Raw genomic sequence first — 27,695 nt, forward strand, 5'->3', positions numbered from 1 at the left:
ATCATAAGAAATATTCGAATATCCATTTAACACAAAATTGATTTGAGTGAAAAAAAGATTGTGCAACATTTAGCTAGAAACATTGAATAATTGTTTAGTTTTAAAACTAAACAGTGTACAAGTCTTTTTGTTAGCAATGATGGATAATGGCTAGCAGTGGAATCCAGGACACGCGTTTCGTCCTACTTGCGACTCGTCAGCTGGATGTACCTGCATCCGAGTTGATATTCACTTTGGGACTCGAACCCAGTATCATTCGCTTCAAACGCTATTGCGTTATCCACTTAGCTACTGAGTCCTGATTGCCACTTGCTTAAAAATCCCATTGAGGAAGATACAAGCCAAATAATACCAAGTGAATTTAAGTGTAGAAGTCTAATATACTTTTAATATAAAACTAGGAATATGTAAAAGGTTACTGAAATTAATCATTCATTAAAAATACCTTCTAATAAAAAGATTATAATGACTTAGTGAAAATGATAATAATTTAAGTGAATTTCAAAGCATATTTGAAAACTTTTAGAGGAAAATAGATTTTCAATACTAGTACCATGTTTAACTTTAAAAGATGTTCAACGATATTCGATGAGATTAAAGTTAAAAGTTACGAATGCCAATAAGGTAAATCGTTATTTATTTAAAATAAACTAAATTGTATCCATATCGTGTACACCTTTGAATATGCAAACAATCTTTGTGTTTGTCTTTATCATAGTGATCCACATATTTTATACAGTTATATATTTAACCAAACCCTTGAGCAGTATATACTATATGGTTTGTCTTTCTTACTGAATATATTCACACTTCCTGTTGGTTTCAAATAGTTTGTTATTGTGTTGAGGTTTTTCATGTGTCAGGTGTATGCATGCAAGTGAAACTTCTTCACGAATACTTTACAAATGACAGCAAAATCTTTTGTAGCTCGGACTATAAACTTACTACTAACCAATCAAACTGGTTCCCTTTCTTTTATTGGTCATCTCTGAGTTGGTTTAGTTAGTTTGTCTTTAGCTCATAGGATCGTATTTCTTACTTAGCGGAAACATGCGTTTCCTCTGTCAAGTAACAATTTTATATTTTTTAATTACTTAGTTATTTGTTGTCGCTCAGTTTGATTGTAAGACATAGTTGTACAAATTTCCGATTGTGTCAATCGTAGAAAATATTGTTCAAGTATTTGTGTATATTTTTATTACATACTTATATTCGCCTTGACAAAGCCAGTACTTTGGGTTGTTATTGACAAGATCTTGTTTTCTGATATATTTGAACGAAGAAGCGTGTCATTGAGGTATCCGACTGCGTATCACAACTGTTGATCTAAGGATTCTGGTTTTTACAGTGGTGCTAACATAACTGCTCTCGATCCAGATTTTCTTGGTGTCCGGATTATAAGTCTTTATCAGCTTCTGCGATTAACGTTTGGTTTTAAATGACCTACTGCAAAGTGATGGACACGTTTTGGTCTTAAACGCTGTACAGTAACAAGCTGTAATTCAGCACCATGTAACTATTACTGAAATTTATGTGTATATTTGTTTAGGCGATAAAAACCGAGAGTCTCTTCACAACATGTGCTTGTGAATAAGTTGTTTGTGAATAATAAACAGCTAGTCAGTAATAAATTATTCTACGGAAAAAAGTAAAACATATATTCTTCAAAAGCTGAGTTCGCTTTACTACTACTCGAGAGGTATAGTATACTTACTTACTTACTTACGCCTGTTACTCCCAATGGTATAGTATACTTAAAATCTGGTAAAGTTTTATAATTGCTTCACTAAAAGCCTTGAAGAAATTAACGAGAGCAATGTGCACACGTTGGTAATGTTGCAGTGTTCAGTTTCCAAAAAGTGTATGCGCTCAATGTCCTGGAAGAAGAAGACGGAAAAAACATGAGTTAACTGAAAATCAAACACAAAATATGCATTCGCCTTAATTTTGTAACAATTATCGGTGGTACAAGAACGAATATATAACTCACAGACCGTACTGGCCATTCAAAACTATATGTTTTCAAATCAGTTACTCGTGACTTATTCACTCGAGATTGCTGACACATTTTTATTCGTGACTAACGGAGAAGTTCCGTTAAACCATGGTTTATCAGTCTCCCAGTGATCATGGCAGTGAAAATAAGTAAACTTATTTCATTTTAAAATGATGGTTTCCCATCACGGTTTGGTGATGTTTTTGCAGGATCTCTAACCCTTACCATGATCGCACCTATATTTGGAACGCTTCTTACCTTATTTTCGAGATGATGCAGCATTCATTAGTTCAATGTTGACAGCGTCTAGAACTCAATCTCAGCCTTCACTGTATGAACAATATACTTCAGACACACATAGTTTATATACAAGCAGAGCATCCCACATCACACTATAAGATAAAAAAATAACAATTATACAAGACCAAGCATAAAGTGGATGTCAGTGTGAGAGACTGTAAGTAATAGATTGGGAATAACTTAAGAATAGTAAATCGTAAAATAGTAGCCAACTGCTCAAATCAAAGCTTATGATAAAAGAAATATGAATATATATATATATATAGTTACTTAATAGATATACAATAAGAATACATGCTTAATAACAGTCTATAAAATGTTCCCCAAAGTTACCCAGAATTTAATCTTCAGACACAACAATTTCGCTTTTACTGAATCTTCAGAATGAAACTTTATCTCAGATCTAAGGGATCAGGGGATATATATATATATCATGATCTAAAAATAAAATTGTAGTACTTAAAGGTCCTCTTAGCCCGTCAGTGAAATTTATACCTACTGAAAGCAAAGAATAGACGAACGTTGTCACTCAGTTAACGATTTGGGTACTCTTTTCACAAAACTGTAACAATAATCTAAGGAAATATTGAGTGAGTGATTGAGATATAAATAAATAATATATTTGTAACATCCCAATGAGTAGAAAAATTAGATTTTCCGACGTTTCTTGATTCAGTGTAAGCCACTTCTTCAAAGAATAAATAACCAAATTAAAATTAATCCAAGTTTAAATAGCACAACGGAACAACAAGAATATTATTACAGAAGATAGTCCGAGATGATGCATGTAACTGCCAAAGTGATGTAGTTCACACATTTTATAGCCTCCAGGTAAACGGCAGACAATAGGCGTTTCCTACAGATAAGTTAGAAGCGCAACGGAAACTTCTGGTACCGTTTTAGCCGAAGAGGTCATCAGTATGAACTTGTAGTGACTCACATTTATCACGAAAACACGACTGGTTTAATGAAAACAATTATTATTATAACCAACTGCACCAGTGCTTGTTTTAATGTGCTTTTGTTTGACTGTGCTAATGACAGCTATATTGTGCTTCCATTCTTATACACACACTTTGATTGTAACTTCGCGCGAATTCGGTTACGTTCTGTAACCAAGCTTGTAACCTGGCACGATCTGGGTATCCTTTCGATGCCACGAGATCGCCAGCGAATATATCTCGATTTGGTTCATTAACTGTCTTCTGATATTTGGCTTCTCGGGGATTTTATGGATTTATTTGGTTACGTTAAACCTACGCCTTCTGATTTACTTGGCACGTGTTTTTTTGTAGCGGTGTTCATAGTTAACCTCAACTCGACACCACGCTACAAACTATACAAAATACCTAAACGAAAAACATTATCAGACAAAACGGTTATTTACAACAAAATACCGTGAACAAAATCCCGAACACATCAAGCAATTCTACCCTTAAAATATATGGATCATTAACTTGTCCAACAAGATATCTCCTGGGCAATTCTTTCTAATTGATTCCAGTTGCTATTCACCCTTGTCATGTCTGCTTCCGATCCCAGACGCAATGTATTCCTCGATCTTCCTCTTTACTGTTTCACTTCAGCATTCCAAGTTAGCTCTTGCCTCATGATGCAGTTTGATGATTTCCTCAATATATGTCCAATCCACTTTCAACGTCTTCTACTAATTTGTTTGGCTTATTCTCTCCCACAATAGGCTGTTGCTGATGGTGTCCGGTCAACGGACATTGAGTATCTTGTTCAGAAAACTTTATAAATACTTGATTATGGTTGTGACAGTTCTCCACGCTTAAGCTCCATAGATTAGGACTTTCTTGACGTTTTTATTGAAGATTCTGACTTTGGTATTGGTTGACAGTTGTTTTGAGTACCATTTGTTGTTCAACTGTAGGAGTGCTCCCATGATTTACCAATCCTTGCCTTTACATTTGCATCGGACGCACCTTAATCATCGATGATGCTACCCAGATATGTGAATTCTTCCACCTCCTCCAGAGTTTTTCCTTCAAGTGTGATTGCGTTTGTATTCTTTGTTTTGTATTTGAGGATCTTGCCTTTTCCTTTGTGTATGTTGAGGCCGACAGCTGTAGATGCTTCTGCTACACTGGTTGTATTCATCTGCATTTTTTGTATGTATGGGGTTGAAGGGTCAGGTCATCTGCAAAGTCCCAATCGTTTAGTTGCATCCAAGCTGTCCATTACATCCCGTGCTCCCCCTCAGATGTCGAGGTCCTCATAATCCAGTCAACCAATAGGACGATGAGGAAGAACGAAAGTAAGCAAGCTTGTGCGACTCTGGTTCTCATTTGGAATTAATCTGAACGTCATACCATGGTTCAGTTCAATCAATTTGTTTAAAACTCTGAGACGAATACTGTTATCGAGATGCATTAAGTAATGGGACAAACCACCAGGTTCCTCTACAGTTACGTGAGAAGGCTAAACAGTAAATTAAGGGGTATGAGAAACGCGTGCTTTCAGTTGAACCTGAAGGTCATAATGCTAAAATGGCTATCACCCAACATGACAGACGTTGAAATGAGCTTGTGAAACACGACACTTTTTAGTCTAGAGAAAGCATATGAAACAAGAAGTCAAGTGGTGACAGTCTTTAACAGCCACTTCAAACCAACAATACCACATGCTGCCAAATCGATCAGGATGACAGCATCATGCTGACGTTGCTTTATTGTAAATAGCATAACTTATATGATTGGAGAAATATACCAGCCTCCATAGGTACCAACTTCCAGAAAGGTAAGTTAGTCAGGGCGGCATTACAAACGCCAATGCTGGAGTTCAGCCAAACACTACTAGGTGAAGATTTCAACGCTCATTACGCAAATCTCAGCTTGCACGATACAAACCCTACAACGTGGTTCTATTAACGTCTTGTCACAACCATAAGAAGTTCGGGGCTGATTAAACATATGGTTGTCACCACGAGAGGGATTAAAGATCTAAAGCCCCTTAACTCAGATTATTTGTAAACATATGATCAGCTTCTTATCAAGAGTGTTCGTGTCCACGCATCAGTAGGAAATAGCGACCTCAGTGCAGTAATGTTTGATGTGGTCACAAACAAGACATCTTGTTGAGACGTAAACGCCACTCTAAGGCAGATTACACGACCATGGTGAATTATCTTCAACATGCCCCATTGCCAAAAGAGTGATAAAGACACAGCGAATGACCACCAGAAGATAATGATGGATAGTATTCAGAATGCTACCCTACACAATACACCTAATGCAAAGCTCACATCTATTAATAGAAGATCGTGTTCCAAGCAGGGCACAAAAATCTTGCTACAGGCTAAAAGGAGAACCTAGCACAAGTGAAAAGTCTCCGTGAAGAATTCTTATCATAGCTATTACTCGGCGTTGAGAAACAGGTGCAAAACCAAAGTCCAAAGCAACAGAAGATACCTACTTTTCAGGATATTAGCCGAAATACATACGAGCTCTGAATACCTCTTAAAGTTTCCAATTAGAAAAGACACCTTCAAATCAAGTACTTTCAGCTCTTAAAGAAGAAGATGGCAACGATCTCATCGACGCATAAATGGAAGAATCTCAAATGCTAAATATAGCGACCAGTTAAACCAGAAACTTACAAGCGCGAAACCCCCCAACTCTAGAGCCAGCTAACGGTTCGAGTAATATCCAAATGACTTCCAAGTTAGTACAAAAAAGCTAAAATCACTGCCCCTTGGAAATTCATCAGAAAGTGACAACATTCAACCCATAAACCTGAAACGGTGCACAGAAACCATCAGCACACCGGATTTTGACCTCTTCCGGAGCTCATTAGGTTTACGTCAATTGCCAAGGGAATAGAAAAAGACTACTCTCACCTCAATCTTCAAAGATTGACATAATTTCCTTTGAATTCGCAAAGGGCTTTGACACAGTACAGCACGTACTTCCCATAGAGAAGGTAGCGTACATGGGTTTCAATGGCTCACTCCTGTCTTCACTCGAAAACCCCCTACAGGACAGGATTTTTCGTATCATTGTGAACAGAGTACGCATGCGAGCTGGCGGGTGTAATTATCTGGAGTGTCACAAAGAGCCATCATAAGTCCTTTATTTTTTCTGATATTCACCAATGACCTTTTGGATAAAATTAGCTTGGCGGCACCAACCTATATGGACGATGCAAAAACGTGCAAATCCATAAAAAGCAAAGTCGACTGAATTAAGCCTTGAAAAGGCCTTACAAAGATAAAGGAATGGATGTTTAAAAATGGGTCGAAATGTCATCCTATGAACATTATGTCTGATATATTTACAGTGAAAATATGCTTCATGTTTTCTCCTCATAGTGCCATATCAGGCTAGAAACCACAGAGCCTAGATACTAACCCAAACTAATTAGAAGATGCAGTCAAGGTAAATGCAACTTCTTACTTTATGCTAAGACAGAGTGGCGCAATCAGGCCAGGATTGATATCAACGCACTTTGAAAAATAGGCATCGCCCTCATTACTTATTCCTATCTCGCTTATTTTCATATACGTTTACCCTTCTACTCTTACACTTTGATCTTTTCAAACGGATTGCATCACAAATTAATTAACTTATTTGTCTTTTGAAACAATCATCTCTCACTAGCACTCGAATTTCCACTTTATTTTTACATTCCAATCAACCAACCGCCTGACTGGTAATGTGGTAACTGCTCGAATCCAGAAAACCCACCGCTTTGGGACAAACCCACCCACTTGAATCACAAAATGTATAAATCCCCAAGTTACTACCAGACTGACTAGGGTTAGAGCTGTCGGGTGGCAGGACTACCACCCACTAAACATGACCAAATACCCGAAAACGTACAAAAATAAGAAGAAGCAAAAGCATGGAAATCGATTGGTTTGTGCAAGCCCGTGACCTTTACAAAACTGCTAACTTATTGACTTAGATTTCGAGTTTTGCATCCCAATTCTACTGATGTGGTTGCCGAAGTACCAGGATAGAAAATTACATCAAGTCCAAGTGTTAAATCTGAAATGGAAGTGATTGGTGTAGTCGACGATGAGCAATAAAACTAGAACGCCACAAATGACTTGACCCTAACCCAAGAAGTCTACAGAAAAGTAAGTTCTAAAATGAAACAAAACATATTTTTCCAACAATGTCAATCAACTGAATAAAATACGTTATGTTGACAATATCAAACCATTAAGGCCTGAAAATCTAGTGCAAAAAGGTTCAGTTTACTTTCAAACTATATTTCTTCACATTTTGCAATAGTTCAGACGAATATTTGCGAAGAAACACCTACCTCGCAAACGAGCAACGGTTGGTGTACGGATGGGATTAGATATGACCAAGCATCCAACTAAATTCGCTTCTACCTGAAGTTTGTGCTGATATTCTTCAAAGCAACAATAAAAGGTTCAAAACCAAACCATTCAGTACAGAGAACAAAACTCCACCTGAGCTACCGAATTTCCCCACCACCTCAAGTCCTCTAGATAGTTCTGTACTTGGTTCAATTGTATTTTATTCGTTCATTAAATTATTATGGATTATTTATGCTCCTCAATGTGCAACGCATGCAGATGGTCTTAAGAGTTAGAGCAAGATTTTGGGGGCCTGAAAATTTGACACACTTCTAAAGCACCTAAATAAAATCCCCTACACAAAAATAAACATCAGAACATCGAAAGTTAAAATGGGATAGTAGTAACACAGTTTTTTTCTTCGAATATTCTTCAGGTGGAACAATTAATCTCTGAGCAAAATCGGGTGACATATTTAGCCACATTTCAGTAGTTGTTTCTCAATAAAAAGTACCTGTAACCCTATGACTTGGCTTCGACATATGTGGTCACTTAATGAATCACACTTTGGAACTATCCAGAGCCTATAAATACCACTCTATCCCAAAAGATTCCATCAGTATATGGTTTTGTCCTTAGCTAACTCAAGTTGGAATGCAATTTGCACAACAAAATTCTCAAACAATAGTGAAGCTAGTACAACTGTGAACAAAAAGAATCAAAAAACCAAATATGAAATGTAGCCGAAGAATATAATTTGAGCATCTTATTGCAAGTTGGCAGACTGTAACAGGAAGTGTTTGAGATGGCTGGTTTGTCCCAATCACATCTGATTAGACGTGGTTCATGCCAAATCTGTGGCATACATTGTGTGAAGTACAGATATATGTAACAGACATTTACGAGTATACGCAAATACCACTGTAAATAGCTTATCAATCCTCCGGATTCTCACTAGTGAAATGCGGTGACTAGTGGAGTTGAATCGTGTCGGCTGTGAGGCAGTTGCCAACCGAAGACAGTAGAAGATGGTCGTACAATATCGCGAATTGATTAGTTTCAGACACTAACAACGTTGGACGCTGGCTCATAGGTCTAGAGATCAACCGTTTACTTGAGACTGGAGGTCCTGATATCGAGTTCCAAGCGTGGGGTCGTGGATGCGCACTGCAGAAGCATCCCAAAGTATGAATAAACTGGCATCCGGTGTTCCTGACATTTTAGTGATAGTCTAGCATTGTTGGACTCATAATTTCAATGAAATTCAGCAATCTCAACAACCCTATCGGGAAAAATATCATTTTGCTTTGGAGAAAGTACAGCTCTCTTGTGATAATTTTTCTGAAAAACCATATTCCTATCATTTAGGAGGAAGAAGGCGCAGTCGTTGGCGTCATTTACCTTGACTTCTCAAAAGATTTTGTTAAGGTCAACCGTCTGTTTTATCAATAAATTCAAATGATTAGGGATCAAATCACCTTTAGTTGATTGGCTAATTTTAAATTTAAAAACTCGATATTTTAAGGTCAAGGTTAACTTCACTTTCTCTCAGGCTATGGAATGTCCCAGAGGGATCCCTCAGTGTTAGGTAATAGGACCTCTTCACTTCTTGATTCATATAAACGTTCTTCCGTAGCAGGTATCGTCAGATTTATTACTTTTTGCTGATGATATGAAACTTTGGAGAGAAGTATGCAATCAATAGTATAAGCTAACATTTCGGGAGGATGTGACTGGACTTCAAGGTTGAGCAGACGATAACGGACTTACATTTAATACTTCAAAGTGTAAAGCTGTACATCTGAGATACTTTGCAGATTACAGATAAAACTTGAGCAACTCCCCTTTAAAGGTATACCAAGATCTAGGAGTGCTGATACCCTACGATTTGAAGACACTCTAACCGTGACAAAAATGCACTAGTGATATTGAAGAGAATTTTTGGCAAGTTTAACAGAAAACTTTCCACATAATCTTCAACAGTTTTATTCGTCTCCATCTAGAGTACAGAAACATAGTGTTTCCTTCCTCACTCCAAAAGGATAAAGACACTCTGTATCGTATCCAACGGCGAGCCACGAAATCAGCTCGGAGATTCAAATTCAAGCCATATGAAGAGCGCCTCCAATCGCTAAACCTTGACCCATCGGAGTACATGCGTCTCAGACATGATTTACTAATGGCTTACAGCATCCTAGATACTTTTAAACATCCCCCAAAATACCTACTTAAGTTTAGCTTCATCACAAACCTCAAGAGCGAAACCCAGAAACTGGAGACTCAACACAGCACAACGGACTGTTGACACACCTTCTACTCCTTACTTGCTTACTTACGCCCGTCACTCCTAATGGAGCATAGGCCGCCGACCAGCATTCTCCAACCCACTCTGTCCTGGGCCTTCTTTTCTAGTTCCATCCAATTCTTGTTCATTTTTCTCATGTCTATTTCCATTTCTCGGCGTAATGTGTTCTTTGGTCTTCCTCTTTTCCTTTGGCCTTGAGAATTCCATGTGAGGGCTTGTCTTGTGATGCAGTTGGGTGCTTTCCTCAATGTGCGTACAATTCACTTCCAGCGATTGTTCCTGATTTCTTCCTCCGCTGGGATCTGGTTTGTTCTCTCCCACAGTACGTTGTTGCTAATAGTGTCCGGCCAACGGATCTGAAGTATTTTGCATAGACAACTGTTAATAAACACCTGTATTTTCTGGATGATGGCTTTCGTAGTTCTCCAGGTTTCCACCTTATACAGTAGAACTGTCTTGAGATTTGCATTGAAAATCCTGATCTTGGTGTTGGTTGACAGTTGCTTTGAGTTTCAGATGTTCCTCACTTGTAAATATGCTGCTCTTGCTTTGCCGGTCCGCGCCTTCACATCTGCATCAGATCCACCCTGTTCGTCAATGATACTGCCAAAATATGTAAAGGTTTTTACATCTTCCAAATCTTCTCTGTCAATTATGATTGGTGCATGCTGTATTGTATCGGAGAATCCTGCTTTTCCCTTTGTGTATATTGAGATCTACTGCTGCTGCCACACTGTTCGTCTTCTCCTGCATCTGTTGTTGCGTTTGGGATAGAAGGGCCAGATCATCTGCCAAGTCTAGATCGTCCAACTGCATCTTAGATGTCCATTGTATCCCGTGCTTCCCTTCAGACGTTGACCTCTTCATGATCCAGTCGATCACCAGGAGAAAGAGAAAGGGTGAGAGTAAGAAACCTTGCCTAACACCGGTCTTCACTTCAAACGACTTTGTCAATTGTCCTCCATGCACGATTTTGCAGTGTAATCCATCATATGAATTCTGTATGATACTGACTATCTTCTGTGGCACGCCGTAGTGTCGAAGAAGTTTCCATAGTGTTGTTCTGTTCACGCTATCAAATGCCTTTTCGTAGTCAATGAAGTTGATGTAGAGTGATGAATTCCATTCAATTGATTGTTCCACAATGATCCGTAGAGTTGCGATTTGGTCTGTACACGACCGATCATTACGGAATCCTGCCTGTTGGTCACGAAGTTGGGCGTCTACGCAGTCCTTCATCCTGTTTAACAATACCCTGTTGAAGACTTTTCCCGGTATTGAGAGAAGACTGATGCCCCTGTAGTTATCACAGTTGCTGAGATCGCTTTTCTTCGGTATTTTGATCAGAAGTCCTTCTTTCCAGTCTTTTAGTACTTGTTCTTCATCCCAAATCTTATTGAAGAGAATGTGGAGTATCCTTGCAGTTACTGCTACGTCTGCTTTCAGTGCCTCTGCTAGTAGTCAAATGCTGGAATTCACCACCAAGTGAGCTAGTTCAAGCGACTTTCCCTAAGTCCTTTAAGAGGGTACTTGACATGTTCTAAAGGACTAAGGACAAAATCTTACTGTGAAATACCAACCATTTTTCCCTCACCCCTTTCATCGGTAATGTACCTAGCTCCCTGCCTGGATGTATCGGTGATCCCCGGCTACTATATACGGAAGCCAGTTAAGCGAAAGCTTCTTCCATTTCTTCCAGAACCACCTGAACCATTTGAACACATGAAGTTTCACTACTGTTGTACACCACTCATCACTTTTATTAACCTGCAAGATAACATTCTAGCTACATTTTGAAACTGATTATAAGGACATCGTCGAGAACCAGACATGAAAAACTGTCATTGTCGTATATTTGCTTGAATGACTGACAAGCTTTTGACCTGAGAACATCACTATGAAAAAAAAGTTGGCCACACCAGTTGCTACATGAAAACGACACTAATCTACTCTAATACTCTTTCAGTCCATTTAAGAGCAAACAGAAAGAATCCGTATCTGTAAATTGCTGCTCATACCTTGAATGTAGTGTTCAAAAATCTTTGTTTGTTAGGGGCTAAACATCTGGTACCGTATATTGAAAGCAATATACTTTGTAACTATATCTCAAGGTTTTGTGTTGTCAGTAGTCACTTTTTGAATAGTCGCGCTACAGTTGTGGATGGGTCTGTTGTCCTGTTGTTGGGGCGTGGTTTTCATATACATATATATCATCAGTTATGGATAAGATAATTATAGGTTTGCTAGCCAGTAGCCATCCTGAAAGCACGAAGATTATACTTCTGGAGAGGTTGCGGGAACATATTAGTAAACTTGATGAAACGGATTTTTTTAAAGATGTTGTTTTCACTTGTATTCAGAATATGCACAGTAGAAATGATTACTCTCAGTTATATATGAGTGTAGTTTGTGATCTATTATGTTCGATTGAATCCCATTTGTCAGATAATTCTACAATTCATCTTTCTCAGCAGATCACAAGTTCCTTCACTCCACTTGCTTTAAATTCATTTCCAGAAGCTTTGTCTACATTCATAAAAAAGATTCTTAAGCGCCATTCAATGATATTTATCCAGTTGTCCTTGGAAAATCCTGGATGTCTGTCGACTTTATATTCTGGGCTTCAAATTGTTTTGGATTACAATCTTCTGAACGATAACAAACAATTGTACTTTCTTATTCAGCACGCTCTTGTCAAGTCGTCATTGCATAAGTCAACTTCCTATGATCTCTGTGATGATATGTACTTGACCTTTGTATCTAATATTTTTCAAGTTTTGGTAACTTTATCTTCCCAGTTCCCCTCCGGGAATTTTCCATCCTATTCATTTGATATTGAACTTGTTGAGTCCATCGCACGATCGGTAATCACGTTTGTTACAGAGCCAAAACTTAGCAGTTACCAGTCCAACACATGTATACTGACTGAACGTCTCACTTCTTTGGTTCAGGATGTTTTAGTCAGTTCCAGTTATGATTGCCATTACATTTCCGTCGCTTCCATGTTGTCTGAACTTCAGGAGTTTTGCTCAGACGATTCATTGTTGTCGGAAACTATTTGTAGATTTATCGATCAACTTGGTCAACGTCATATCACCAACATTGAGACATGTTTTACGGTATTGCGTCGTTTAACTCTGTGGCTCACTTGGTCTGAACTGGCTACTTATCGGTCTTCTCTAGACCTCTGGCTTATTGGATTTCAGTGCGAAATGTTCAAAAAGTTTCCTCCTACTGGGTCACAGTCTTTAACCAACTATTGGTCGGATTTCATGTGTTGGCAATTCAAATTTGTCTTAGAACTCATGGGCCGTTTGTCGCTTCCACATGATTCAACTGTATATGCTTTGGCCTTTTTCATTCTCAGTGGCGACGACAAGCATGATCAATATGCTGATGATATAGTCTCACACCTAGCACCTGTTCTGAGCAAACTGCTTAGTATGTATGTTGACGACCCATTAAATGAAGAATGCAAAGATATTCTGCTTAAAATGTACACAATTTCACGCTTACTTGATCCTCTAGTTATTTCTACTGGTAATGATTTATCAAGAACATGTATACAGAAGAAGCATCTAGTTACTTTGCTAGGTAAATTTCATAGCCAGTTCAACGACGAAAACAGTCCTGAGATTTGGAGTACGCGAACAAAAATATATAAATTGGAGTTTCTAACAAAGTTTGGGCCTCAAGCTGGAATTCGTATTCGAAAAATATGGGAGCGTTGGAATTTAACTTCAACAATCCGACTAGTTAGTATACATCCAACAACTGTAAAAGTAAGTATCTGCCTAGGTTTTGACTTTAGTAAATGTTGCATATAAAGAATTGTCGGAATATCATTCATATATTGTCATCTTGACGTTCTAGCTTATAAGTCAACCATTTTATTGTGTGCCGGATTGAACCAGATTTATTGCCTGGTACATAATAATAATAATGCTTACATTTTGGGGTTTGGGGAGACTTTTTTATGAGTAATACAATCCCTCAGTTTGCTTTCCATAGTATCAACTAAGTTTTGAAATAAGATATTGAGTGACAATTAGTTTGTTTGCACATAGACTATGATACAGATATTGCATAGCAAAAGCACACCCACCAAGCATTAAACCGTTGGAGTTGTAGCTCAATGCATGGAATTTTAAAGTTTGTGCTTCAAATTTGAGTTGATTGCTACGTCACTTGGTCTAAGAGCCAGCAGTTAGTTAACCACTCATCATTGTAAATCTTGGCATAGATTTGCATTGACACAAGTTGCCACATCACAGCACGAAGAAGTGAACCACCAAAGAGTTCAGGATGATGTTTGAAAAGGCTACTGTAGGGCACCTCGTTTTATTCTGTATATGAAAAACCAGCCTTTAAAAATAAGTGGTATTCATATGCTACTATCTTTTGATCATACATACCTTCAAAGCGTCTCTCGCACATGCTGGGACCACTGGGTGAGCAATAATGAATTTTTATTTATATTTATTTGAACACATAGATATTGGTACAAGGAGGCACCAAATACATATGCGTCACACAAATCTCATTTGATTTGTGCGAGGGCAGTGATACTGCCCGGGTGCCCAAACCGAAGCAGGTGGTTTTCTTAGCGCGCCACATCTGGAGCCTTTGACCTAAAGGGCTGATCCACAAGGCAGTGGAGCGACGTTAGGAGATGCAGTCCCATGATAGTCGGTGACCAATGACTGGTTCATACACCATTTGTTCCCTCAGGATACTGGAGCCCATATGCGTCATTGGTTTGGAATCAGGGTTTTCCAACTCACCTAGGTGTTCACCAACCCGGTTAAGGCAGACATTCGCTTTCCGTCCTCTCAATTCCGTAAACAACACCCGTGGTGCGAGAAAGCAGTGAGTAGGACTTCCCTGGCAGAGGCTATATACGCGTGGCCATGTGAGAGCAGTTCGAGAGGATGAGCGGACTCTCCCCACTCTCGGCCGTACCAGGGCTTTTGGGATAGTTAATGCTTATCAACTGGGGATCCCTAACCACCACCCACCTCGGCGCAGGACGTTTGCCAGTGTAGTAGTAGATTGGGAGAAAAATAAAGGCGACCAATCCAAGATTTGTTATCAGTTGATTTAACCATATTGGCAGGTCTAGAATAACATGTTGAGGTCCTCTCATTTGTTGTACCCAATAGTTCCAAGTGTTGGATGATACGCCTCAGAATCAATCCTAATTTAGATGCATTCCATTTTAGTCTTGCCCTGGATCCTAAGCTTTGAACTTATTTTATGTTTTTTTATTCCCCTCATTCACACTCTCTTCTTGAGTCATGTCGTTTATACCTAATTCTTCCTAATACTCTGGGATTCGCGTTGATCACTTCATCCTACTCTTGAAGTGGCATAACAATTTGAACCGATCCATATGTATGACGGGTTCTACGCCGCATATGACTGACTGAATAGCTAAGAGAAAACGTTTGATAGGGGATCGTGAAATTAAATTCTGTGGTAACTGACACTCATCAGCAAGTGATATCTGCATCCTGGGTGCACGGATTCTCACTGATTGTCTCTAGGCACAACATTAAAATAATAGCTTTATATTTACCCACAAGCTGCGTAACATCTTTATGCTTTTCAAACCGAAAAAGTCAACATCAGTCTGAACAAAAGGTTGGTAGTCGTTACAATGCTGCTTAGATTTGCTGCCGTTTAATACATTTTTTGATTATTAATTTTATTACCTGACCTTACTTTTCTTACTGATGAAGACAAACCGTTCAGTTGCTGGTTATAAAGGTATATTAAACGTTGGAAATACATGTTATGCAAATGCAGCTCTGCAATTACTTTATCACTGCTCCGAGTTTCGTCGGGCCTTATTTGGATTTCATAAAGCTTATTCATCGACTGGCACAGTTATGGCATCTTGCACCTCGTTTTCAAACAAAATTGACTTTGTTTTGCCAAGCCAAAATTCAAACCCAGTGAATAATCTCAGTTTGTCAGTCTCAGATTTGCATGAAAATGTACGCTCGTCAGATAATGTAACGTCATCAGTTGAACATCAGGGTATTTTACATGCTCATCTATTTTCACTTTTCCAGTCACTCGATACACATCAAGTAAGTTGGTGGAATATTTGCTGTATTCCTAAATCTCACTGCCTTTAATTTGTTGTATAACGTTATTCAGATCATGCTCTAGTACGAGCGAGTATTTGCCTGCGTCTTACTGGACGTAGGAAAGACGCTGCAAGGAAACCTCTTAGGGGCCTACTAAGAGTATATTTCAGGAACAACTAGAAAAACAGTTAAGCAACCATGTAGGTGATGCCCGCCCCGAGGCAGCATGGAATGATATCCGGAAAGCTGTGGAAACAGCAGTGATATCTGCTAGTAAGGTAAACCACAAGGTTAGGGAGAAACACTGAATCTCAGCAGCATCTATCGCACTGATAGATGCTCGGAAACTCGTTCCACCTGGCTCTGAACATAATGAAGAGCGGAGTCAGCTTAAGCGCAAGCTGACAAGAAGTCTACGCAATGATCGTGAACAGTGGTGGGTAGCGAAAGCAAGAGAGATGGAAAAGGCAGAGGCAATAGGTAATAGCAGACAATTGTTCAAACTTGTTAAGGAAACCGGTATTAGGAAACCGACTGTTAGCGAAACAATCTCAGAGAAAGATGGACATATTATACATTCTCAATCCAGGAGATTGGATCGATGGGCAGAACACTTTAGGGATCAGTTCAACTAGCCTTCAGCCACACTTCGATTTCCCACGATCTCCAGTCGACCTGAATGGCAAGTTAATGTAGGTCCTCCATCTCTTTACGAAGTTGAAAAAGCCATAGGAAATCTGAAGCAAGGGAGAGCAGCAGGCCCTGACAGGTTTACTTCTGAGATTTTTAAGGATGGTGGTTCAGTATTAGCAGTGAGATTAACTGACGTTTTAGGTAGAATTTGGAAACTGGACGTAATCCCATCTGACTGGTCTCAATCACTGATTGTGCCAGTCTATAAGAAAGGACAAAAGTCCTCTTGTGACAATCACATAGGAATCAGTTTGACAAATATAGTGTCTAAAATATCAGCTTCATTAATACTTCGACGCCTAACCAAAGCTCGTGAAGAGCAGACTAGAGAAAATCAGGCTGGTTTTCGACCTGGACTTAGTTGTATAGATCATATATTCACACTACGTCAGGTTCTAGAACACAGACACATTCAGAACGCACTTTCTGGAGAAGAACAGATAACTGGTGGTAAAATTAATCCTTGATTGCAACCGGGCTGCAATCTGTCGGATCATAGGCGATGATGAAAAAACATCGTTTCTCACGCCGATTTCTTCTCACTTTGATGGAACTTTGTAATCTAACAGCACATAACCGACTGTTAATGGGGATCCAATCGATTAGTGCTGTCTCAGCTTTAGCGCCTAGTGCGACACCAACGCCAGCAAGACCAGACGAAGATGCCACAGGGTCCCCAAAAAACGCACGTAAAACAAGGTTTTTGAGGCGACAGATGGAGAGCGAATTTGTATTACTTCACCAGAGTCTTGAATACGGGTCTCGGATAGACAGTAAACATCAATATTATGACTTTCTAAAGACATAGCCAGCCCTATCTGTTGTCCGACCTGCATAAGTGTGCGAACGTTGAAGGCAGCCAGTTTGAATGGTGCACGTGGTTTCAGAAAAACTGCTTCAGTACTCATATTCGGTGGTAACATACAATTTTTAATCGGACAGTGACTCGAGAACGTTTAGATAGAGTCGAATTTCCACCAAAGACGAGCTGCTGTATAAGTCGAAAAGTAAGGATAGACAGAGTAGGAATGAAAGAAAGTGAATAATGATGTAGTAAATAATAATAATAATAATAATAATAACGATAATAGTAATGATAATAATAATGCGAGACACTTGATTGTTATTTGCAGGGAGGGGAATATTTTTCACAAGTAGACAGTTTATCATGTTCTTGTGTGCGAGCTGAGATACTGCCCGGGTGCCCAGACCGAAGCAGGTGGTTTTCTTGGGGGGCCACACCCCGAGCCTTTGACCTAAAGGTCTGACTCACAAGGCAGTGGAGCATCGTGAGGAGATGCGGTCCCATAATAGCCGGTGACCAAGAAATTGGTTCATACACCATTTGTTCCCTCAGTATTCTGGAGCCCATGTGCACCATTGGTTTGGAATCCGGTTAAAGCGCCGGACATTCGCTTTTCGTCCTCTCATTTTCGTAAACAACACCCGTGGTGCGAGAAGGCAGTGAGTAGGACTTCCCTGGCAGAGGCTGTATACGCGTGGCCGTGTGAGAGTATTTCGAGAGGGAGGGCGAACCCACCCCAATTTCTGCCATATAATGGCATTTGGGGGCATATGACCGAGTAATGATGTTCATTTAGCAGAGTCCTTTTGCGGTCCATTTCTACAAAATGCGTGCAGTTGTTGGAATGAAAACGACTGTTACTAATCCCTGTAGTTTTAAAAGCTTGCAGACCATGTAATTATGCTTAAATAAAGTCTCTAAATGATAGGATTATGTTTATCAGATTTTTAACCACATCATTTATCTGCACCAGTTCCTTTGTCAGATTTACTTAGGATCAAGTCCTTATTTCTTTTCAGGAGTATTAGCTGATCCATACGATTCTTAGTTAATAAGTTATTATTATTACCTTGTGTGGCAATCTATCCATAACAGCAGTCCAGTACTGTGGATTTAAAATTCTGGAATTCTTGTGGGGATGTTGGAACAAGATCATTAGTTTGATTTACTAGATTTCCGAATTGTATTTGCATATGAAGTCTATTGGTTTTAGAGGTTACTTTTAAAGAATTTGAAATCCAATGATAAAACCTGCATTTCGATTGACGAAAGTGTGCTAGAAAACTGATTAAATACATGTCTTTGGGATGTTCAGGAAACTTCTTAATTGCGTGTAAGTGTTGCAATATTTCAAAATGTTTAAGTCCAATTTTGTGTAATTGTTTTTCAGTGACACTGAAAACATAATCCCCAAATTGTTTACTCTTATCTAACGACAGTTCAAATAATGAGTGACTTCTCAGAGATGTATTGCGTTCTAGTTCAACTAGTCAGGATTTATTAGCATGACTTTTAAGTGTTATTCTATTGAGTCAATATTTCCTACTCTAATTAGTCCAAGTGTTAGCGATCTTTGTATATTATTAATCTAAAAATTGGTATAATAAAAACGAAAATTTTTTCTTACATATTTGTACTTTAATAGCTCCCAACTGTCCGTGACATACGAGCTGTACTTACACTTACTAAACCAGCACATTTTGTATCTGGTGAACAACAAGATGCAGCTGAATATTTAAACTACTTATTGGATCGATTACATGAAGAAGAGTTATGTTGTAAAAAACAACAAAGTCTCTCTCTCGATTCATATTGGTAAGTGTTTAGTAGTTATTTAAATACAAAATGAATGTTTTTGTGCAATGAAGGTCTCATTCTTTATATGAATTGTTTCTTCTAAATGGGTTTTATATTTTTCTTTTAATGCGATGTAAATAGCGTTAAATCACCCTACTTAAGGCGATAACATCACTCAACTAATACTATTCATACTACTGATATGTTTATTATTCCTTACATCACTACTCAGCTCTCAGTGTTGAGTAGTGTAGAAGTAGGTTAGAAGATTAAGCGTGCTGAAACTAGTACATGGCATTAGTCCACGATTTTTTAATTTTCTTTATTTAAACACATAAACATTTGTACAAAAGGGCCCCAAATATATATGCACACCACACAAACCATTAAATTTGTGTGTGGGCCGGGATACTCTTCGGTTGCCTAAACCAAAACAGGTGGTTTTCTTAAGGTGCCACTTCTCGGGCCTTTGACTTAAAAATCCCATGGTAACCAGCGATCAAGAATATGTTCGCACACCATTTGTTCCCTCAGGATTGTGGAGCCCATGTTCACAATTCGTTTGGAATCAGGGTTTTCTAAGTCCCTTAAGCGGGTTCATCTCACTTACCAACCCGGTTTAAGCATTATACATTCGCGTTACTTCTCAATTTCGTAAATATCACCCTCGCCACGAGAAAACAGTGATTAGTCCATGAAATCATTATCTCTTACAATAAGCCATGTTGGTAGGTCGCGATTGCCTGGCTAAGGTCTGCACGAATACCACAACCGATGACTGGAGATGTTGAGTGAAAGTTCTACATCTACCTTAATAGGGCAAATTCATTCACTCTTTGTCGTGCTTCAGTTCCTTGGATCACCAGGTAAGTAATAGTGAAGTTAGATGCATGATATTAGGGAATGATGGCAAATCAGTTTGTGAGGTGAATCTTCATCAAATGAGATGGTTGGTCCATGTATTACGCATATCCAATCACCGACTACTATGGCGCTCAATGCTGACTAGCAGTTGGGAATGGACGAAAGAAAGTTAGGGGTCACCAAACCAAAACATGGCACCAATCCTTAAAGTCATCAACTTCGGGTCTGAGCCATGTTATGGTCCGCTCAACTATCGTAACTAGGGGTCGGAGACTGAGTGACATGCCTCAGAATCGATCACAATGGCGTAGATGTGTAGACATTTTGTCTATCTTTAAACCGTGAGATTAAAATTACTTCTTTCATATGACACTACCATTTAAGTAACTGCTTCTATGAATTTGGTCTTCACCTTGTTGTTCTAATGAGATAAAGCAACTCGAACCAAGTATGTATGTGCCTGGTTCTACGTTGCAGATGACCGACTTTAGTTCCTGGGTTTCAAGACTTTTATTTTGTGAATTCTTTCTCCCTGAATTACACTGTCTGTGTTTAATATTTTATACTATCACTGATACTGTTACTACTTCTATTATTCTGGGACTTGTGTTAATAATTTCATTTTAATCTGTTTGCGTGGCATCGCGACTTTAACAGATGGCAATAAGTGTCAGGTTCTACCCTTATTATGGCTGAGCAACTTACGTATAACTACTTGCATTGTATCAGTTTTTTTCATTTTCATACTGTGGAATAAATGTTAGTTGTAGTAAACATTCAGCATGATTTTAGATTATTTTACTTCTCAAGTAATAATTTCAGCTTGACTTCATATTTGCTCGTAGTTATTATGTAGAGTTTACATAACTTACATGATAGAAACAATGTGAAATACCACTAGCCTACTGGATGTATAAATACGTTTGATTATCAGTAGTATTTACGTGCATCACAATATACATATGTGTAATACATATTTTCTTTAGTGAAAGAAAATTCCATATATAGTTGTTTCTATAGAAGCGAATGTAGTCTGACCATTTCACGTTTAATATGTGATTGGTTCTTCTCTATGATTGTTTATTAATTTTTCCAGTAAATAGATCGATATATTTCAAGTGATTCGTATTAATCATATGATCCAATTGAATGATATTATATATATAAAGTAACAAACTACATATTTTTTGAATATTTCAATTGTCAAAACCTTTCTGTAGAATAAACCTATTTTCCAGAGTTATTACATACCTTACTCATCTAAAGCTCGTAAATGTAAATCTGCCTTTAGATAAATCAGATTTCTTTTCTTGAAACTCAGTAGCATATAATTTTTTCCTTTCTCTGATAGTCATTCTCGTTATTGGCTCTAAACTGTTCAACGTCGATTATAGGAGTTCGTTCTAGAGAATAGCATTCATAGTACTAAGAGTAATTGCATTAACAAGAGAACTACTTAACTAATGTCAATGTTTTGTTAGCTTATTTTAAGATCAGTTACGTCATGTCTGCTTTTCTCGCGTATCACAGTCTAAATAGGTTGATCAATTAATACATATTGATATAACCTACGAAAATATCTTTATTTGACAGTATTTTGTAAGTATGTTTCACTTTTTTTCCTGTAGTAAGTACCTCCTTAATTGAATGCTTTGTTGCTTTGCGATTATTTGGAACTATCTCTTGGTAGTTTTGGGATACTACTGCGGTTGTATATCGTCACATCACAGTCCACCTGTCAGTTGTCTCTCAGTTGCTATTGCTGTTGTATAAAGATTGTGAAAATACTTTCATGTATTTTTAAAAGTGATCTACACCTCATTCAATATAATTAGTGCTGATAGGAATACGTTAAAAACGATCTGTTTGGGGAAAAAATATATTTATTTGTTTCCTGTTCGAGATTTTCCGTAAGGTGAAACATAAAGTATTTTATACACTGGAGTAAAAGGATAGAAATGACTTGTGTTATCCCCGGTCCCAATGTTAAATGCTTGAAATTGGGAACCAACACAATTCCCGCGACACAAAGCAAGGACACGGAAGACTAATGTGAGTGAAAATTTGTTGACTCCCCCCCAGGATCACTTCCACTATCCTTGATTGATTAAAAATAGGACCAGTCAGTGCGCTCCAATATGATTTTTATTGGTGGTATTTCTAGAGTTCTTACACAATATAGCTCATAACTGAGTAGATAAACCTGTACTCACTAAATGAGTTCCAAGTGTGTGGTAAACTGAAATTTCTGATATTGAATGTATGAAGTAGTTGTAATAGGTAGCTAGATCACTTCGGTGAATAGTTCAAGATCCTTTGAAATGGATGCTGACAGTCACCTATTTTTTACCTTGCTTCCTGCTATCATTTTTCTGTTTATGTGTTTTGCATTATCCATTATTTCACATAATCCACTCCTTGACATCTTTTTACTATTTAACTATTGCACTATTACACCAGAACTTTCATTAGTATTCGGTTGTAATACTTTTATGTGAAATATTCTGAGCCATTGGATTCGGCTTTATATGTTTATTATTAAGGTTAGTACAGTCAATTTTAAATCACTCGGAAAATAAGTCAACTGATATAGATTGTTTCACTAATTAGGTATACTCAACTGAACAACTCACAATAAATTGTGCTGTACATTTCTACTCTCATATGAATTGCTTCAAAGAAATTTCTATATACTACTCCTGTAAACCGGCAAAACAAATCCTATTTATTCACAAATTATATTTTGTAAAATACATGATAATGGATTTCCTTTAATGGCTAGTTGTGTATACTATTTGTAATGATAAATTTCAGCTTACAGTTTTGTTTTTTATGCTTCTTATATTCCACTAATTATTGTGATATAGCAATTCATCAACTTTTACGGCTGATCGATATATTCAACCTACAATGAACGCGGATTTCAAACCAAATCCATCTTGTTCTTACAGTACAAATAAACAGTCCTGTTCAACTGACTCTATACAGAACCTTGGTGAAAACACCTTAAATGACGACTCTGGTTTATCATCATCGTCAGCAGTTGCGCGTCTTTTTGGAGGTACTATGCTAAGGCACACTTCTTGTGTAGAGTGTCAATATGTCTCCAGTTCTAGACAAGAACAATTTATTTGTCTATACGTTCCACTAACTAAACCACAGGAGTTGCTGTATCAAGACCAGGCACCTAGTGAAAACCCAAGTTTTGTTACCAAGATTCCTGTAGTAAGTCTGTGTCTGCCTCTTTTACATTTCACTGTAATTATTGTCAGGAATTTACTCAGTGAGCTTTAAAACGTAAGAGAACTAAATATTGCTCCCATAGGATAGCGATTTACTCTATCCACCTCTATCGATTGGATAACAGGTTTCAAGCAACAGTCCATTTACTTAGGTTTACGGGTGGGGTTAAGGATGAATTTCTAGCCTTTTCACAATAGATGGAAGTTCGAGCGTACTTACTAAGTTACATCAGCTTTGTGTTCAAGGTTCTATGTATAGAATCTTTTAAACGGTTCCAAATCACTGACCGAGTAGTGCGTGAATTCTCGAAAACAGTACTGTTAGGGAAAACCATGTAACCTGTAAAGATTTATTGCAGATCTACAGTAGTGAGATATCCGGACTTCCGTTACACTGTTAAAGGATTCCAAGTAGAAAGTCCATCACATCACAGTTCTGTGTCGAACTTTTACTAACAACAAATTGGGGAGGTATATCTTCAAAGTTGGTAAGGTATTCTCATCAAAAAAGCTTCCGAATGGCAGAAAATATGCTAGTTATCAGAAAAAAGAGTTAGAAATAGTATGTGGAGTAGAAACTAATTAAAACATCGAAACAATATCATAAAGTTGATTGTCTTAAAGAAGTATGTGGAAGTTTCAAGTTTGGCTAGCAGATATAAACTACTGAATATGATTAGGTAGTATAGTGTGTTGCATTAAAAAGACATAACCTCCCTTTTTCTGACTCACCTTTTATATAATGGCACCCAGAAAATGTTGTAATACAAAGTACTACTACTATAATTGTCCCAACGAACCCATCAGATTGGAAATTTTCATGCGAAGAAGTAAACTGTAGTTAAAGAACTGTTGAGCTTACTGCAATTTTTTTCATTGAATGATACAATTTGTTTTAAAACTATGGACTTTGAAAGCTTGAAGCATTATACTAATATTTTTCAGTAATATTACGTTGGTATCATTTCAGTCGCTAACCGAGGCTATTTAATTGTGACATTTTCATTGCCCTTCTCGGCGACATCAGCAAAAACTTCATATAGAAAAGAAAGTAAAATTAAATGTGCAGACAATAAAATACATCAATCATGTGTTGATGAATTCGAATACCTCACACCTGTCTGATGTCTGTACTGATTATGTTGTCAAGGATAACAATGTAGGCTTCAGGAACAATCTGACCAGCAAAGCTATAAATCTCCATCATGATGTTAAGTGTCACGGTTGTGAACTGATGTCTCATAAGCCTAGTAGTAGATAAAGCATTCAGCCACTAACCCATGTTTAAAGTTTAATTATTGCTTCACATTATTTGGTGTGAACGTTCAAGTAGTACCATCATACCAACGAAGTAAAGCTCAAAATGAAGTACACAAACTTGTATATTATAAATGAGTTCTTCAAAAAGATCTGGTAAACTCCAAGTAAAAACCTGAATCAATTGACCTTTTTATAGGCATCTACTTGATGGATCCTTTTATTAAATGTAAAGACTAACTACTTGGCGAGATCGGGCTTCAGTTTAGTGACGAATCAATCAGATTCATGGTAGCAGCTCTTGGATTTTTACTCGAAATCCGTTCATCTATATAACTAAGTAGGATTTCGACACTGTAGTTGTCCTCAGTTCGTGATGAAAACACTAATTACTAACCCTAAATTGTAACTGAAACACCTGAAACTAGTTCATAATCCTTGTTTGAATGTAGTAAATGTTTGGCGTTCCTCGTGGTCACCTTACTATTGCCCGTAAATTATAGTCTCACTTCTGTACACTTATGGTTGCGCGAAAAAAGTACAACTTCTTTAACTGGTATTTTTGATTATATCATTGTGAATGTGTCGTAAAAGATAGTTCTGAGGCTTCAGTGAACGATGCACTTTTCACCGTGCTCATCTACAGGATGCTTTTATAACCTCATCCTGTTTGTTCATCTTCCATCTTTCCTACTACCATTGATAATGTCACTACTTCTACTTCCCTGTAATTTGGCCTGATGATTTCATCTGTCTGTGCTAACATAATGCGACAAATTGGACCCATACATTTATGGTCTGAATCCGATTTTGCGAATAATTAATATTCATCGGATAACTGTTATCAAAAGACAGCATAATTGGACAGATTTAACGTACTTATTAACAAGAGTACATAAAAGGTTAATATTGTCCACTGTTACTTAAAACGCAAGCAATTGCTAATTTATAGTCTTGTGAATTATTAACACGCCAATTTTATCCCGACCCTACTATGAAATTTAGTCCGTTCCTATCATATTGAAATATCTTTATTTCAACTTACATCCTATGTTCTTATCGAATAAGACAGAAACCTTTTATTTGTTTTCTGATTCGAAATTTTGTTGTTGTTGACAGTGATAGTATTATGAAACACTACTGTTGAATGATGTTTGTCTTGGCCCTTTCTTTTTTACGAAACCAAATTATTCAATTGTTTTATTTAGTCTTACATCAAATACATATACTTTACATGCTTTTTATTGATTATTACAGTCCAATGATTCGGAACTAGTGGAAGAAGAAATTACCGAGCCTGGAACAGATTTATCTACTCTAATACAAACACATTTTACTAGAATTGAACATGTTGCTTCATCAACAAAATGTGAATCATGTGGTAAACACACGGTTCAAGCTAGATCCTTAAAATTACAGCAGCTTTCGTCACATGTGTTGATTTGTTTAAATGTTTTTAAATATTCTCGAGTTAATCAAACATGTTCAAAAATTATGCATCGTGTCCATATACCAGAACGCTTATCAGTTACAGTATCATCTTCAAACACAGAAACCTATACATACAACGATATCTCTGCAACAAATGATTCTGCTAAATCTAAATTCACTTCCAGAACTTATAGTCTACAAGCAATGATTTTGCATAGTGGCTTATCGGTTAGTTGTGGTCACTACACTTGTGTAGCTAAAGTTGGTATGCAGTGGATATTGTTTGATGATGATAATGCTGATTATACAACATTAGAAGACATTTACTCTGAATCCTTGAACACGCCTTATCTCTTACTGTACAGTCAAACTTAGACATAGAGTTCTCATCTCTATTTCTATCATTCATTTTTATCTTCAGTTCAAAATGAATATGTACTTCATTATGTTCTTAAAGATTTTCCTAGCAATTTTTTTTACCGAATGCTTTAATTCCACATGTAACTTTAGTTTCTAATTTCACTGTAGATTCTGTTTTTCAAAATTCATCTAGTTATTCAGTAAATCAAATGATGAAGATAGTGTTTTATTGTTCACAGTATCTCAAATTGTACAGTTAATTTCAGGAATTGTTGAGAAATTAAAATCTCATTGTACTTTGCTTTTAATGCTGTTCATCTCAGAGTTGGGTGTGTACATATGAGGGTGGTTGAGTCTAATAGAAGTAAGATATTTAACTGTAGTTTATATAAAATAACATTAAAAACCACTTTCCAGATAAAGACGTTAATTGTAACATATCTGCGTCAAACTAACACATCATGTTGGCAGGCCTAGAGTGTTTATTATATTAGGCTTTTCGTTGAAGAGACTTCTATCATTGAAGAATCTGTGAGTGTCTACTGAAGATCGATTTCCCATTGGTTACAAACATTCCGCCTGTCAACGCTTCAAAGAAGTTAATATTTTTTGTTGTCCTCTACCCGTACTATTTAAAAATGACTAATAGCCTGAGGTTTTTTTTAAAACAAATATTCATTCCGCATAAACTTTTTCCTTTAATTTCAAACTGTTTCAACACACATTTAGGCCTATAAGCACTTACTCTTGTTTCGTTTGATTGTCCTGTTCTCATGACTGAAACTACTTTTCTGTATTTTACTTAGATTTAATTATCTTGTAAGAATATCCATTCAAAACCTAGAAATTCCGAACAAGTGTTTTTCCACAATATGGTGCGTCCTGTAATTTAATGACATTTATGTAATATACACTCGTGGACAATTTTCTGATTCCCATTATTTTCGAAAGGACTGTTGTGATTTAGTTAGTTGTGAAATAAACTTTGTTAAGTTATTGATACGACAGTACAACTTACAACAGAATATCAAGCGAGCACGAGTTTGTAAATTCTCAAATTTGATTTTCTGTTTTGGGCTAGTTAGGTTGTAGTGCTTAAATCTCTCACGTTACGATGTTGAGGTTTTCAAGCTCAGCTCAATTATTATGCGATAATCTTACAAATTCTTTGTGATTATTCCACTACTATACGCTTTTCTTTACATCCACGACCGACTTCTTGTAGGTTTTAGATGTTCCTGTTGACTGCCTCCATTACAC

The 27,695-nt window shown here is 37.4% G+C and overlaps 1 protein-coding gene across 3 annotated transcripts; it reads left to right on the top strand.

The window, feature by feature from the left end:
- Positions 1-11,998: 11,998 nt before the first annotated feature.
- Positions 11,999-27,453, top strand: CAPN7_1 (calpain 7; the record flags this gene model as incomplete). 3 transcript variants are annotated; one of them, XM_012940182.3, is made up of 5 exons in its annotated part: positions 12,111-13,673; positions 15,633-15,986; positions 19,130-19,299; positions 23,013-23,370; positions 25,902-27,453. In XM_012940182.3, the coding sequence occupies 5 exons, from the start codon at positions 12,111-12,113 to the stop codon at positions 26,448-26,450; spliced, it is 2,994 nt and encodes a 997-aa protein (XP_012795636.1). In that variant the 3' UTR covers positions 26,451-27,453. The 3 variants fall into 3 exon arrangements, with proteins under 3 accessions (XP_051068868.1, XP_012795636.1, XP_051068869.1); XM_051212941.1 differs by having other exon boundaries at positions 11,999-15,986; XM_051212942.1 differs by lacking the exons at positions 12,111-13,673; positions 15,633-15,986; positions 19,130-19,299 and adding an exon at positions 21,348-21,420 and having other exon boundaries at positions 23,013-27,453.
- Between the last annotated feature and the right edge of the window lie 242 nt (positions 27,454-27,695).

This window comes from Schistosoma haematobium, chromosome 3 (assembly GCF_000699445.3).
Source record: "Schistosoma haematobium chromosome 3, whole genome shotgun sequence".
Lineage (NCBI taxonomy): Eukaryota > Metazoa > Platyhelminthes > Trematoda > Strigeidida > Schistosomatidae > Schistosoma > Schistosoma haematobium.